Here is a 15,904-nt window from a genome sequence, read left to right on the forward strand (position 1 = left end):
CAATGATTGTGGAGGAATAAAAAAAGCCCCTTGTCAGATACCGAACCGCACGTATACCTTACGCACTCAGAATCCGCTGATCTATTCTTTAATATATTAAAAATGAGGGCTATTACCGGGGCGACTGACTCCTCAACAAGCACATTTTCCTAGACTTCTGGCATGGTGATTGCTTTGTGTGAAATCGTGTTTGGGTGATAATAAGTAAAATCAGCGGCGTGTTTACTGCATGTCCGACCTAAGCGCTTGCTGGCCGCCTCCGGACGCTCGCGGTCCTCCCATGCTGAGCGGTGCCTGCGGGGCCGACAAACAATCGCTTAGAAACAGGAGGCAGGCAATTTGTGTGCGTTGCATTTGTTATTCCAGTTGCCCCTGGCTTCACGAGGCGGATGATTGTTTGTTTAGTGCCTGGCGGACACTTGTGGGTTTCGGCCCGCGGAGGAAGCTCAGCGCGGGGCGCCGCACCGCTGACTGCCTTCCCCTGCTCCTGCGCCCCGCGGACACAGTGCAGCCTGCAGATTGAGGGGCAACAAGGATGGGGAGCCCCCGCCGCGCAGGGGGTGAGCTCCCTGGGAAAGAGAATAACTGGCTGAATAACTGGGGCAGAGAGGCTTTTGGGTCCCTGTGTCCTCTTCCCAGAAAGTCCCTTCTGCAAGAGGACAGAGCTTTCAGACTCGCTTGTCCTAATCGTGGACCTAGCTGATAGAGACCCTGCCCTGGGAGGGGGTGGGGATAGCAAGCTCCTTTGCCCCAATGAAAAGAACTAGAAAAATGCCCCAAAGTCTACCCCCAGTCTCCTTGGCGAACGGGCGACAATTCTCTATCCTCATTAATTCTTAAGGTTGTAAGGGACCCAATGATTGTTGGCGTTGGTTCCATCAACTAAAAAAACAAACAAACAAAAAAACAAAAAGACAACAAACCGAGACCTAGAGAGGAGGGATAATTTGCAAGGTGGCAACGTTGGGTCGAGAACTCCGACGCTCAGACTCCCTGTACAGTGCTCTTCCTTCCAGGAATCGGATGGTGCCGAGAGCGCACTGCATTAAAGCAAGGGGCGAAGTCTAGGGGTTTGCTAAATATGATTATTAAAAAGAACTATGTACCAAGTGGAAGAAGGCATGACGTGTGTGTGGCGGAGGCTGTCTTATTTAAAACCTAGAAATTGCTCTTTTTAGAAATCTGGCTGACGTCTTGGCGCCTTGCTGGTCTGAGCACCTTCACAGAAATGGACGAGGAATCGGCCTCGGTTTTCTGCCTCCGCCCGGTTCAGCTCACACACGCGCGCTGCCCAGAGCGCCCAGCCCCGAAACGCAAACTCGGCCAACTCACTACAGGAGTTGCAGCCTCTAGTTGTCTTCCATCAGTTGCCCTGCAGAATCAGACCCAGGAAAGGTTGGCGGGGAAATGTGTGCCCGGAAACTGGTGATTTTTAAGTCTCCCGAGTGGAAAAAATGCTTCTATCCCTAGTTAGTAGCAAAGGGAAAGCGCTGCACTTCTTTCCCTAGACCTGACCTCTCTGAAGGGGAGGGTCACTGTCCGTCCCCTGGGAGTGGTTTCTAGTGTTTAAAAAAAAAAAATCGATTGCCTTCCCAAACTGAGACCCATCCCGGTCTTGCCCTAATCTCCCCCTACAACAACTTTTTAGTCCGCTCAGCGTTCAAAAAGGCAAGGCTCTTGGGCCCCGAGCGGGTGGGCCTGAGGGTGCAGAGGTCCGCGAAGGGGAGGCCTAGGAAAAGCGCCGCCGCCTAGCTTCTCCCCGGCCGCTCCTGCGCACTGCCCGAGTTCTGCGCCCCGGCCGGACCTAACCTCAGCGCCACGGCTCCCCTGACCCTGGAACAGTAATTGACAAGTGCCCTTTCCCCTTTGCCCTGCCGCCCGGGAGGAGGCAGCCCACAGACGTGGCCTTGCTGAAGTAACATCAGACATCCCTGCGGGGATCCCTGTTAATTAGCCCGAGAGCAACAGGGAGAAATGGGCGTTGAGTTAAAGGCGGCCCTCCTTCGGCAAACCCGAGTTGCCCCCCAACCCGGCCCTCGGGCCGTCTCGCCGGGGCTCGGCCCTACCTCTTCCCCTGGAGTGGCTGGAGGTGCCTGCGCGAAGGGCCGAGAAAGGACATCTCTGCAAGGCTGGGGCTTGCGCCGGGCCCGCAAGTACCTCGGGGGCTACTTTCGTTCCGCGCGCACCATCGCCTACCTTCTCGAAGGGCGCTCTGCCGCCTGCGCACGGTCGCGGGCTGGATGCGCCTCCGGCAGGCAGCTCGGGCGGACGAGCAGTGCGGCGCCGAGGATCCCGCAAATCAACGGCGGCCGCCTGCGGCAAGCAGAGCCCGGCTTCTGCCAGGCCGCCGGGGCTGGGGGCCTGTCGGGTGAAGGACAGCTAGGGGGCCTGTCCCATTCAGGGGGCTGGCGAGACGGACGGGGAGAATGCGACTCAACTGTTGGGAAACGGGCTGGGGAATCCCCAAAGCCCCATTTCTGGATTTTGGATTGAAAACAAAAACAGGATGGGGGAGAACACACCCCATTTCCAAGAATAATTTTTTAAAAAGCAAAAGATAAAACGTAAAACCTACCGACACCCACGCAGGGAACAGCTGGAAGCATCGCTTGAGCGTGTTACTCTTGGTGGCGAATTTTAATTTGGTCTCTGCTGTGTAAGGGCCTACGGATTCCTATGGTAGTTGTCAGACCCAAAGTGACTGCGAAAAAAATAGACACATATTTTAAGAACCACAACGCACCTCTTTCGTCGATTTCGCCTTTACAAATTTTGGCCTTTGCAAAAACAAAAGGGTTGGGGGTGGGGTTACCCTGTTCCACTCGGGAGAGAACCTCGAGATTTTAAAAAAAAAAATAGAGGTGAAATTTGACGGTGAGGGCTTGGGGGTCCGGAAGAAGAACGGAGTTTTTAATCTTAAGAGAGGACGCAGCCCCTCACATTTTCTAAGACAAAACAAGTTCCGAAATGGGGCAAAAAGTAGCCCCAAAGTAAAACTGGCCACAATAAATTGGAGTTTCTCGCAGAGGAAATCGCACCCAATAATAGGACCCAATCTGAGAAAAAAGGGTGGGGGCGGAGAGGTCGGGCGGAGGGAGTTGTTAACTGCGCCGCACAATGGAATTAATGAGATTAACCGGAGCAATTAGGACGCCCGTCCAGCTCGGCCGGCCCGCGGCGGGGCCGCTGAATGGGAAAGATTAGGTTAATTTCATTAATTTGCAATCCACAATCCCTTCTCTGGCCCCCGCAACCCCCTCCCCTTGGCACCTCTCCCCCTCCCCCTTCCCTAAAGCCCCCCACCCAAAGGAACAGAAAGGGCCAAATCTGGTTCTGTTTGTCATCTGCATATTACCAGGAACTAAATCCAGGATGACGTCGACTCAGTATAAAACCAACAAGAGGTTCAGCTGGTCTAAACTCCGTCCTACCCGCGGGTTGAGTTCGGCGGACGCTGCTGCGAGGGGAGGGCAGGAGGAGGGAGAGCGGACGCAGGGGGCGGGGAGGGGCGCGGGGCTGCGCGCTCGCCCGCGCTCTCTTTCGGTTTGGTCGGCCGCTGGAGGAGAGTGGACCCCCCCAACTTTGAGGCTTTTTCCCCGGCGCCTCCCCGCCGCCCCCCGGTCCCGGCGCGGGGCTCGGGGATGCCCGCCAGCATGTTCAGCATCGACAACATCCTGGCCGCCCGGCCGCGCTGCAAAGACTCGGTGCTGCCCGTGGCGCCCAGCGCCGCGGCTCCCGTCGTCTTCCCGGCCCTGCACGGGGACTCGCTCTACGGCGCCGGCGGCGGCGCCTCCTCGGACTATGGCGCCTTCTATCCGCGCCCCGTGGCCCCCGGCGGCGCAGGCCTCCCGGCCGCGGTCGGCAGCTCCCGCCTGGGCTACAACAACTACTTCTACGGGCAGCTGCACGTGCAGGCGGCGCCCGTGGGCCCGGCCTGCTGCGGGGCCGTGCCGCCGCTGGGCGCCCAGCAGTGCTCCTGTGTCCCGACGCCCCCAGGTAGGGTCGCGCCCGCGCCGGCCTTCTTGCCGCGGTCCTCGGTCCCTGGGGCTGGCGCTGGTTTTTGTTTTTGTTTTTGTTTTTGTTTTCATTTTTTGCACTAACTTTTCTCCTTGCACATACGAACCTCCCGCCCCCCTTTTTTCTTGGCCGATCCGGCACGGGGGTTTGTACACTTGCTGTAAACTTGAGGCGAGAGTTAGGGGAAACAGTAACTTAGTGGCTGCGTGGGGAGACGAGGCTTTTGGGATTCCCTAACTGGCCCTGGGAGTGTGCGGGTGGACGCTCTAGCACGCTTCCCCCATTGCCCTGCATTTCCGATTTCCGCGCGCCCCCCATTCCCAGCGCCCCGTTGCAGAGGATTTTCTAGGGGGAGTGGGTCGGATCGCGGGCGGGCGGTGTGCGCAGTGGCAGGGGAGCCGGCCGACCGTGCGTCCTCTGTCGCAGGCTACGAGGGCCCCGGTTCGGTGCTGGTGTCCCCGGTCCCGCACCAGATGCTGCCCTACATGAACGTGGGCACGCTGTCGCGCACCGAGCTGCAACTCCTCAACCAGCTGCACTGCCGGCGGAAGCGGCGGCACCGCACCATCTTCACCGACGAGCAGCTGGAAGCGCTGGAGAACCTCTTCCAGGAGACCAAGTACCCAGACGTGGGCACCCGCGAGCAGCTGGCCCGGAAGGTGCACCTCCGCGAGGAGAAAGTGGAGGTGGGCGCGCCTGCGGGCCCTTGCGGGCGAGATCGGGCCCCCGCCGGCTTAGCTCGGCTCTGCAGCCGGACTCGGCTCGGGTCTCCCTGAACTTGACCGACATCCCGCGGCGGCCCGGAGGCTGCTGGAGGGCGCCTTAGGCCCAGGAAGTTGCAGGGAAATGCGGAAGCGGGAGCGAGTCTCCCGTCCTTTTGTGGGCGTGCGCGCGGGGTCCCCGGCTTCCGAGCCCACGCCGGCGTCATCCGCGGCCGCCGAGGGCCCCCCGGGGTGCCGGGGCCGCGGGGGTGGGGGGAGCGCGCCTTTGATCTTAACTGTTGTTCTGTCCTCCGTTGCGCAACAGGTCTGGTTTAAAAACCGCCGTGCCAAATGGAGGCGGCAGAAGCGGTCCTCGTCGGAGGAGTCGGAAAACGCCGAGAAGTGGAACAAGACGTCGTCCAAGGCGTCGCCCGAGAAGAGGGAAGAGGAAGGTAAAAGCGATTTGGACTCGGACAGCTGACGGCCGCGGGCCGGCTGTGGTTCTTGCCTAACTCGAAGGACTTGCACAGACAGACGATACTACTTTCTTGCACACGCGCTGCCTTGCGGGAGGGGCTCGAGAAAGAGGAACGAGGAGCTGTAAATAGTGTACAGAGCCGGGAGGGCCGACGCCTGGGGTCGGGGTCGCGCCGGGGCTCGCAGCCCCGAAGTCCGAGGCCGCCGGCGCCTCGCTCCCCGCCGTAGTATTTATAGTTAAGTTAACGGTGACAATACAATAAAGTGATGGCGATGTAGACGGGCCACATTCTGTATTTCCTACCAACCTCCCCCACCCCCATCTGAGGCCCCATAAAGAAATCTACTTAGTCTTGTAGCTTCGAAAGAAAAATCGGGCAGCTCTGACCTGGCCCGGAAAAAGAGGAAGAGAAGAAGAAACTCTGGGCATGAATTCGTCACAGGACGGGTGTCCTTGCTTTAAAATCCACTTGGTCTCCAGGGCTGCAGGGAGAGGGGGAGAGGGGCTTTGCCGGGCTGCCGGGGGTAGGTAGCATTGCCCAAGAGAGGGGACAGCATGGGGTTCCTGTTCCCCCTCGCCCTGGGGAGAACAAGGACTTTTTTCCTCCCTGTTGCGGCTAGGACGCCATAGCGGAAAAGCAGGATCCACCGCGGAGCTCTCTCCAGAACTGGGTCAGCCATCCCTGTTCCCACGAAATCCCCAGATCGGAGGCTGGGACTCCTAGGGGGGAAGTAGGTGGTGGGCATGCCTCTCTCCCGACACTTTTTTGGATCTTTCGTGGCTGCTCTGGGCTGCCCTGCTTCCCCACAACCCTGCTGGGCACAGCGCCTGTCCTGCCTTGCGGCTCTTAAGCTGCGGCCTGGGGCCCACTAGGGACCTCCCCGGCGCTGGGCCCATGGTGCTTTAGCCCAGGCATTTGGGGTGGCCAGATCTGCGCCCTGAGCTCTGTCTGTGAGTCGCGTATTAAGAGCGTCGGGTGGCCACCGAGGCACTTTGAGGTGGGAGTGCTGATGCCCTTGGCTTTCTCCCCCCCACCCCAATCTCCCCTGTGCACTGGTTGGGGCGGGAGGAGGCGCACCCCTGGAGCGCAGCTGGTGGCCTGGTCAGCAGCTTGTGAAGAACTGGAGAGGCAGAGAAGCTTCCCAGTGCTGGTGCCGACTGAGCTGAGTGCTTGGGACAGGGATGAAGACGAGAGCATGCATATTGTATGGTTCCCGGGACCCTGGGCCAGGGGTTGGGGTGGGTGGAGATCAAAGGCCAACAGGAATGGTTTTTAATGCTTCACCTTGATTGATTTTACAATAAATCCATCTTATAGATAAGGAAGCTAAGACCCGCAAGAGCTGCCAGGGTTGGCGGATGTGTGTGCTCCCCAGGGAGCAATGAGCTGCTGCTCCTACCTTTTCGGCTGCCTGGGGTATTTGGTGTAAGGACCCTCCAGGGGAGGTCTGTGCATCTCGCCTGTGAAACACAGCGCATGTAGAAAGGAGGGCTTTTTACAAGAGGCAGTATTTTTTCCTCCCACAGCGTTTTCATGTTTAAAAGGTAAAAGTGACTCCTGGAGTGGGTGAAGGGACACTTATGAAATATGGAGTGACTCCCAGTTATCACCTTTTTAATAAGGAGTATCCCCCAGATGGAAGCAGGAGACAGCTATTTGGAGGCCAGGTGCCTAGAGGGTCAAGGTCACCTTGGCTCATGCGTGACCTTGAGCAAACTTCTGAACCCATTGGCTTTGCACCTTCTGGGACTGTAAAATGGGCACAACTATAATACCTCCTTCCCAGGGCTGGCATGGACAGAAAAGGCACGGAACTCCTATAGAATAGCAGCTGGTATGGGGGGAGTCCTTCAACATGGCTACATATTTTTTAAAAAATACTGTTATTTGTATTGTATCAGACCCAGTGCTTAGAGAGATTTATGTCCATTCTCATTTTGCTTTTCAAGAAACTGAGGTGGGGGAGTTGGCGCCATTTTACAGAGGAGAAAATTAAGGTTTCAGAAAAGTTAAATCTTTTAACAACGTTGAGCTTTAGAAAATACTCATCTTTGGGCATCTTTGCCCAAGTAAGTCTTATACTATAATTGGGAATGTTTCCACTAATATCAGTTCTGGTGAGAAATAATTCAAGAGGCCGTTACATTAATTTCTAATGAATCTTGCAATGGCTATTACATCTCCATGGTGAGAAAGCCTTGCCTGCCTTACGCCCCCCCCTCCTCTGTTGCTGTTCCTAGGTGCTGTCGTCTGTCCCACTGGAGAGGGGTGGCCAGGAAGAGCTCTGACTTCTATCCTTCCTCCAGTCTAGAACATTCTAACATAGGACATAATTGGGCAGCATCATTCCACCCTGAGACATCTGATGTCCCAGAACCCTGTTATAAACTCCCGTGTGTCTCTGTGCATGCCTTGCCCTTGGACTCCCTATAAACAGGGATCTTCCATTTTAAAAAATGATCTGCATTTGTCTAATCTGGAGAGGTGTCCAGTCAGGTGGCAGGGGGAGCGGGGTTGCAGGAGTAGGTTCTCAGACATTCTTCCCCCAGGAGCACCTGTTGAAAAGCCAGAACAAGTGGGGTATGCAAGGGGAGAGAGGGGGAAGAGCCAGGGGGCTCCTCCCAGCTTGGCCCCAGGCAGATGCAAGCCGGCAAGACGAAGGTCCTTCCCTGTCCTTCCCACAGTGCATGAGCCTAGGCCCAGCTTACTGGAAACAAACATAATAAACATCTGGAACGAAGAGGGAAATGTCAGGGTGGTCTAATTATATAGAGTTAACCCACCTTTTGCATTCCCCAGTCAGCTGTGGGGCTCAGACTTTTGTCTTAGCCTGGCCACTGGAGTCAGGCAGGGACAGATAGTGTCATGGAACAGAAGGCAGTTGGCCTTTAAGAGCTGTCTTCGGGCTTTGTCATTGTCTTTGAGAATTTGGATCCCAGTGTTCGAAAGTGGTGTGTATGCATGTTGAAAGGGGCAAGGCATAAGGCAAGAGACTGCCTGGATGGCCTGTAGCCTATACAACACCTTCCCCCCAAAATGAAGGTGTTCTCTCCATTGGACAGTCGGGCAAACTGAGGGACAAAGTTAACACAAGGGGCCAAAATGACAATTGTCATCTTCAAGGGACACAAGGCTCTTAAAAATTTCCATAAATCAGGCTGCCTCACAGAACTGAGAGTATTCTTTCCAGTGGTGATGCGGCTGTGTATAAAAGTTCCCCGACAGCAAATGATCCGCAGGAGTGAATGCTCTTGTCCCTGAGGGACATAGGAATTAATGTGCCCTAAAGTGCCAGAAAGATTCTGGCAAAAAAGAATGACAATCAGAGCCCCTCACAAGTCTTAGCACTTTCCACCACAAAGCCCTTCCACGTACATCTCTGGCCCTCTGGAGGGGAGAATCGCAGCCCATTTTGCAGATGGGAAGGAGACTCCGACAGACCAAGTTGCCTTGCCCAGAATGCATAGTAAATGGCACAGCAAATCTTGGAAACCCCAGACCTGAGCGGACGCTCCCACACACGTCTTGGGTTGGTAGCAAAGTATGAGGTAAGGGCTTCCAGCTGCCAGGTCACCTGGGCCAAGGAGGGTCCTGGCTGCAGGCAGCTGACAAGTACGGAGAATGGAGTGTGTGGGGGAAGAGCCGAGATTCTCGGGTTCTTGGATATTGCTGCGTAGCGGGTATGTTCTTACCATTGTTGTGGTGAGCTGTGCTGTGCGCACATGAGGTGGGGCACAAGGGCCTGTAAACAATTGCTTTCTAAACCACACTCTTGGGGTGTATGTTTCAATGACAGTTCTTGAATCAAGTTCCCTTTTACAGACTTTGGAACTTTGAGCTCATGTCTTAAGCCTCGTATGAAGGACGTCATTTTAATGGGTATGTGTGAGATCGGAGCTGGTAGATTCTGCTTTCGTTTCTTTGTATGTACGGGGGTGGGGGGGGGGTCGGGCAGCTGGAGGCTGGGAGGTCGGGGGTCACAGGGTGCTTTTTGTGACTCGTATGGGGTTTTAAGTGACTCAAGTAAAGTTGTTCAGGCACCAAGACTCCCACCCAGAGATCCCTGGTCAGGTCCCACAAATTCAGTTTCCCTTGTTCATGGCAAACTGCAAATGCAAACCTCCACCTTCAGGAAGATGGAATTCCAGCCTGGGGAGGGCAGGAGGACGGTGGTGTGGCCAGTGGGTGGCTGGGTGGCTGGTACCAGTGTGCGTCTGAATGGGGCCACGTGCTCATCAAGTGACCCGGGCGAGGTTCCTTCCTCACCTGCACAGTGGGCTCCGGTTGAGGATTAGAATAATAATCTAAGAACCCGGCAGAGTGTCTGACACATTTATTATGTGCTTTGAAAAGCACCCTCAAATTGGCTGGATAATGCCCTGCATACGTAGGTTGGAATTAGGAATTGAGGAATGCCCCTTGTTTTTTAATTGTTGCTGGCGTAGCAGTTTATGCATGAGCACAGGACACAGACTGTAATGACATTAAATGTGACCACCATGGATTTAAGCCAAGGAAGCATCTGATAGGCATAATAGGTTGTATTCTCCCTAAGATGTTTAGGATGAGGGGATGAAGAGTGAAGGAGAGAATTTGGCATGGGTTTGGATTCCATTTCCAAGATTTATGAAATGACCTTGGAGTTTTTCAAAAGTAAAATGAAAACAAAATGTGGCAGCCAGTGCAGAGCTTCTTGAAAGTTCTAGAAGAGATGGAGCCAGCTGGGTCTTTGTTGCGGGGGCTTTGCACTTGTTGGGGAGACATGGTGTGTCCCCGATGCCTATCCCTGGAGCCATGTAACAATGCAGAAGACCTCTGGCTTGGTTTTAAATCTGGGGGTGGGGTGCGGAAAAGCCGTCTTCTTTTGCAGTCCAAATGACCCACGGGACAAACAGGATGCATTACAGCATGTCACGGTATTTTTAAGTGGGTCTGTAATTTTTGGATTCCAGCGGCCATGGTCATTTGCTCTCAGGTGTCCAGCCCTGGGAAGCATCAGTGAAGAGAGATCTTAAGAATCTCTCTCCCAAACCCTCTCTTCCCTGGGATTTGTTCCACTCGTACCTTCTGTTTTCCTAATTCCGAGGTCCTCTGGAGTCTGCTGACCAGAAGCAAGCGACCGTGTTCAGTCTCACCGAGCGTTTGCCCGCCCTCCCTTAACCTGAGCTGATTTTATAGAACCTATCATTAGTGAGATAATTTTAGCTGTGATGGACAGAGTTCAAAAGTGTCCATACCCTTTCCTTCCTGATCTTCCAGTCGTAGAATGCCGAGCCCTGGAAATGCTCCCAACCTGTTGCATCGGCGAGGCTCCCGACCACCGAAAATGCCAGCAACAGCAGGTTAAGGAGACAGATTCTCTTTGTCGGTCTGAGCAAGGCTGAGCTCCTTTCCTGGCTATTGCCATGCTCCCAGTGCTCAGAACTAACACACAGTTAACTTGTTTAAAAAAAATTTGTTGGTGGGGGGGGCAGGGAGGGAGGATGGGGCGGAGACAGAAATATCTTAAAAGTAAGAATTTTTCAGAGGAAAGCAAACCCGTGATGTCCAGCAGCCTACAGTGAGAAAGATGGTATTACCCCAGGTGCAGTGTCCCAGGTGGCCGCCCCGCACGTGGCCACAGGGCTGCCGGAGAACTGACCTCATGGCAGGGCCGTCCCTCCAGAGAGGGTGAGCTTGTGGCTGGGGTTGGCCTGCGCCAGCCAGGTAACGGCTCCCTGCATGCAGGCCAGCCTCGGGGGCCGCCGCCGTCTGACTCGCCCCAAGCGGCCTCACCGTGACTGTGTCCACTTTAATCGTGTCCCAAGCAAATTTTTGACATCGCCCGGCAAAGGCCTAGAGACACTTCTTTCCAGATGGAGTATGGCTAATCCTCCTTTGAAAATCCTCAAAAGTGCTAACTATGGGACCAGAAAAAGAAAACTGCCCTTCTCTGAGAAACGGGGAGGCCCAGAGCATTTGGAAAGTCCCCCCTCTTCAAGGGAGACTCAGAACTCTGTGAAGTCGGAATCCCAGCTGGTTGTTTCATCTGAAGATGTTCCGACTCCGGGGCCAGATGGCTGGGACATCAGGGGATGCGCATGTTCGACATTGTTTTGTATTTGAGGAATAAATATTTAAATCTGAAACGGAGTGAATCACTTTCTACTGAAGTGGGCAGGGATGGAAAGTTGTGTATGCTGGTGGATGTCCCCCACTGTCCTAAACATCACCCCAGCCTGTGTGATTCCTGCCACACTCAGAACCTTCAAAGAGGGGGTCCCCCCTGGGCTGGTGCAGGACGCCAGGAGCGAGGTGGGGGTGCTTCCTCTGCTTCGGGGTTCCGTTCTGTTTCTTCTGATCTGTGTCTGCTTTTGCTCTCAGACTCCCAAGGCACGTGAGTGAAAATGGAGACCCCTTGTCCCTTTGTCTTCAGTGTGGTGAAACCCCCTTGGTTTTGTTTCATTTGGGGCCTGTGTCCTAACTGGTCTCCGATACGAATGTGAGCAGCTGAAAATTTAACCCTTTTCTGGATTGTCATTAAAACTCTCAAAAGATTGTAGGTCTTTTTGGTTTAGATTTGAGTTTATAGAAGATGTGTAGTTTCTTTTTTTTTTTTTTTAAAGAAGGGAGTTTTTTTTTTTTGCAACTTCCAGAGGGTGTTTTAAAAAAAAAAAAAAAGGATCTTATGTTAGTTTGGGGATTGGCAAGTTTCATAATCATTTTCCTGGCCATGTCCTTATCTAATCCCTTCTAAGCCTTAGGAGGCAGGGTGGAGGTGGCGACGGTCATCTGGTTACATAATAGTGGTTACTTACACAGGTTTTGTCCTGTGTCTGGCTTGCACTGTTCTGACGGCTGTCATCTGTGATGAATCCATCCTGTCTGCCCCATTAGCAGAAGGTGAGATGACATGTCTATTCAAGTAAGGTTGGATCTTAGACTCCAAGTGCACTTCTCTTTCTGCCCTGCCGGACTTCCTTAATAAGGACCCGCCAGGAGTCTGGGTTTGAATCTCTGCCTGGTCACCAGCAGGGAATGTCATCTTTACGCTTCAGCCCCCTCATTGGATGTCCTCCCATCAAAATGGGAGGATGATCATTTCCGGCAACACATGAAAATTACCTGGGGCTTTGCAAATGCCCGTGGTTAATGACGGGAAACATACCAACACAGTAACAATACTCATGAGCGTATAATCGAACAATGTATTTATTCAAGACCTTCAATGAAAAGGTAGTAACGATGGCCTCCATTCAGCCCACAGATATTAAAAGGGTGCCCAGTCTCTGCTCGGTACTGTTCCAGGTGCTGGAGAGAGAACCTGTGCCCTCTTAGAGTTTGTGTTCTATTGGAGGAGATAGTCACTCACCAAAAAAACAGGCCGTAATTTCTGACCGTGCTAAGTACCAAGATGAAAACCAGGAGAAAAAAGTGTTAGCGGCTGGGGCAGGAGTTGGGATATTTCGCAGCATGGTCTGAGGTCTATGTGGTGAGGGGATTAAATGTTACCTCAAGTAGTCCTCCAGAGCAGGGACGGGCAGACTGCAGCCCATGGGCTAATCTGGCCCACTTCCTGTTTTGTCAATAAAGTTTTATTGGAACACAGCTGTGCCTGGTTCATTTATGTCTCGTCTGTGGTTGCTTTCCCCTGGAAAGGCAGAGTTGAGTAGCTGCAGTAGAAGCTGTAGGGCCCGCACAAACTGAAAATACCTGCTGTTTGGTCTTCCGCAGAATAACTTTGCTGACCCCTGGTCTAAAGTTGAGAGTTTAAACCAAAAATGGAAACTGTGGCTCATAAGGGGTGGAGTGAGGATTTATACCTGTTTGCCCAATGCTTCATTTCCTGCTCTAGCTTTTAGCGCAGCGTTAGGCCCCTGTGACGGGGCTGGGGTCCAGAGGGTAGGATATCAGGTGGGTCTGGCAGAACACAATATGGTGCCTGATGCCGGGTTGCTGCTTTCTCAGTGATGTGCAAGAAACAGTTTTAGACCAATGGAAAACAGGATGTCAGGAAGTGCTAAATTTTGTGGCTTTGACTTGGAGATCAAGAGAGAAGACAGCCGCAACCCCAGAAGGCTTCCTAAAGGAAGCGAGAGTTGCAGGGGGGTTAGGATTTGGCCAGGTGGAGCCGAAGCACCAAGACAGGCAAGTATGGTGGCAGCAAGGAGACCACCTCATCAGATCAGCGAGGAGGCCGACACTCCCTGCATTCCTCCAACACTTGCCACACCCCTGCTGAGTGCCAGGCAGGCCCCCCCGTGGCGTTTGGGCTGCAAACATGAACAGCAGCGCCCCTCCAGCCATGTGCCTCATTCAACGCTAAATGCTCGGTGCGGGGGAGGAGTGGGACCCATGCTGTGCTGTGGTTGGGCAGAGGCAGGGTCCTAGAAGCTTCTGAGAATGGATCATGGGAGCCACATGCTTTGAGGCACATGGTGATGGGTGGAGGAAGAGGGAGAGAGCCTCGAGGAAGAGGGAGCAGCTTGAGCAAAGGTGCGGAGGTGGGAGGGCAGGGTGGAGGCGAACCCACCGAGGGAAGCTTTGGCTTGGAGGGCGATGAGGGGAGGAGCCTGGGGGGTATCCAGTCGGGCGTGTGCAGTGCTCAGGTCATTATTTTTTTAAAAACCAACTGGCAGAATAGGGGTCCCTGCCCTCCCAGATGTCAGAAGATAACCAAAGAAATGGCCAGGGTCACACTGACATGCGAATAATTCATGGACACTGCTGGCCACGGGCCTTTGTGGCCCCGTGGGGGCCATGTCCCGTCAGCATCTGCTCAGCATCCTCTCCATCTTCTATCAGAGGAGAGAAAAACATCTCACTTGGAGCCTTCTGCAGAGAAGGGGTTTTTTGTTTTGTTTTGGAAAGGGATTTTAAAATACAGTGATTTGTGGCGGGTAGCTGAGTTCATCAAAGTGAATTTTCCAGATGCTGCAATTTTTGGGCAGCTGACACGTCAAGGCTGCCTCATCTCCACCGCCTCCCCAATGCTCCAAGTCCCCCCTCCAGCCTCAGGCACCGATCCTACCCCATGGGAACCGTCCCAGGCATGCAGGCGACATCTTACAGAATGTCCTTCATGGTTCTTAATTCTTTGTGTCTATGGCAACCATGGGATGCGGGCAGGGTGGGGTCTGTTCTTCCCATTTTACAGAGGAGGAACTGGATCAAAGTCATCAAGCCGCTTTCCTAAGATCACGCAGTCGTGAAGAGAAAAGCGGAAGAGCAGAAGTCTCTGGCCCTGGAACTTTCCATTTATATCTGGCTCTGTCTACTTGCGGGAGTGTAGCTGCTCTCTTTCTGGATGTAGCAGCATGTTGGTTTCCACATGAAATGAGGCTCAAACTCATGCCCCTCCTGGTAACCAAATCCTCCACATGCCCCTTCCTCCAGGCGGCCTTCTTGGACCACTCCGGCCTTTCATAGGCCTCAGAGACTTTGGCCTGATGGCTTGTGCATTCTAAGAGTTTGTAAAGACCCTTGGATGTGCTCGGACTTCATACAGACTCATACTGTCAGGATGGTCCCCTCCTGAAATAAATCAGGCTTTGTGTTTGCCAGTGACCATGAGATTCTAAGGCTTCAGAGGGCAGATTTGCCCCAAATACCTGTGGCTACCACCCTCCCCCCAACCTCTGTACTGACGTCCATGCATTGGCATAGAATCTCACCCCTTCCATACCAGGAGAGAGCACCTTCATTCAAAACCTCTGGCAAAAGGCCAACCTGGGAGGAGTTCTGTTAACTCCGTGGCATAGATTTATTCCTAAGCTGCTTCACCCCAGGGATCAGACCCAGGTCAGTTTTGATACGGAAGTCAGTGAGTGTTGGCGAGGCCTTTGCAGTCTGAGTGATTTTGCACGTAGCTTCTCACTGGGGCAAGTGGTCACCTGCCAGCGTTGTTGAGAGGTTTACCTGATTTAATGAGTGTGGACACTGTGTGATGTGTCCCATGATCAGGTGTCGGTCAAAGTCCCTGGTGGCATGAGGACTTTACCTTGTACCCGGCGGGGTCCCTGTCAGCTCTGATGTCTTTCCCCTCAATTATTTGGTCTCTCCCGCATCCATCTTTCCTCTTAGAATGATGGACATATCTGATCTGGTCACTGGCCTGGCCAGAGACAGAAGGCCTCCACCATGGGTTAGGTGGCTCCCTTGGAACACGGGCCACAGAGAAGCATCTGTGGAACATCGAATTTGTGCCCTTCAAGGAAAGCGTGGGGCCTCCACAGGCATTGGACATTTTTCTTTTCCCGGAGTGGAAACTGTGTTCCCCAAAAGATATGTCCCTGTCCTAACCCTGGGAACCTCTGAATGTGCTGTTATTTGGAAAAAGGGTCTTTGTAGATGTAATTAAGTTAAAGGTCTCAGGATGAAATCATCCTGGATTTGGGGTGGGCACTAAGTCCAATGACTAGTGTTCTTAGAAGAAGAAAGAGAGGAAGGGCGCCTGGCTGGCTCAGCTGGTTAAGTGTCTGCCTTCGGCTCAGGTCATGATCTCAGGGTCCTGGATCGAGTCCCACGTCAGGCTCCCTGCTCCGCGGGGAGTCTGCTTCTCCTTCTACCCCTTCCCCCTGCTCGTGATCTCTCTGTCTCTCTAATAAATAAATAAAATCTTAAAAAAAAAGAGGAAGAAGGAGAGGAGACCTACCAGGAAGACCTTGGAACCCAGAGACAATTGGGGCGATGCTGTCACAGGCCAAGGAACACCTGTATCCACGTGGA

General features: G+C 53.6%; 1 protein-coding gene across 1 annotated transcript; it reads left to right on the forward strand.

The window, feature by feature from the left end:
* Positions 1 to 3,641: 3,641 nt before the first annotated feature.
* On the forward strand, positions 3,642 to 5,234 carry GSC (goosecoid homeobox). The gene is made up of 3 exons (XM_028100839.2): positions 3,642 to 3,996; positions 4,444 to 4,703; positions 5,044 to 5,234. The coding sequence occupies exons 1-3, from the start codon at positions 3,642 to 3,644 to the stop codon at positions 5,197 to 5,199; spliced, it is 771 nt and encodes a 256-aa protein (XP_027956640.1). The 3' UTR covers positions 5,200 to 5,234.
* The last annotated feature ends 10,670 nt before the right edge of the window (positions 5,235 to 15,904 follow it).

This window comes from Eumetopias jubatus, unplaced genomic scaffold, assembly GCF_037043125.1.
Source record: "Eumetopias jubatus isolate StellerSeaLion01/CBP00866 unplaced genomic scaffold, mEumJub1_p1.0 scaffold_7, whole genome shotgun sequence".
Classification (NCBI taxonomy): domain Eukaryota; kingdom Metazoa; phylum Chordata; class Mammalia; order Carnivora; family Otariidae; genus Eumetopias; species Eumetopias jubatus.

Excerpts from the sequence above, each read along its gene's own strand:
- GSC (XM_028100839.2), top strand. The coding sequence starts at position 3,642 with ATGCCCGCCAGCATGTTCAGCATCGACAACATCCTGGCCGCCCGGCCG. Across the intron at positions 3,997-4,443 it reads CTGTGTCCCGACGCCCCCAG|GCTACGAGGGCCCCGGTTCG; the intron begins GTAGGGTCGCGC and ends CCTCTGTCGCAG. Across the intron at positions 4,704-5,043 it reads TCCGCGAGGAGAAAGTGGAG|GTCTGGTTTAAAAACCGCCG; the intron begins GTGGGCGCGCCT and ends GTTGCGCAACAG.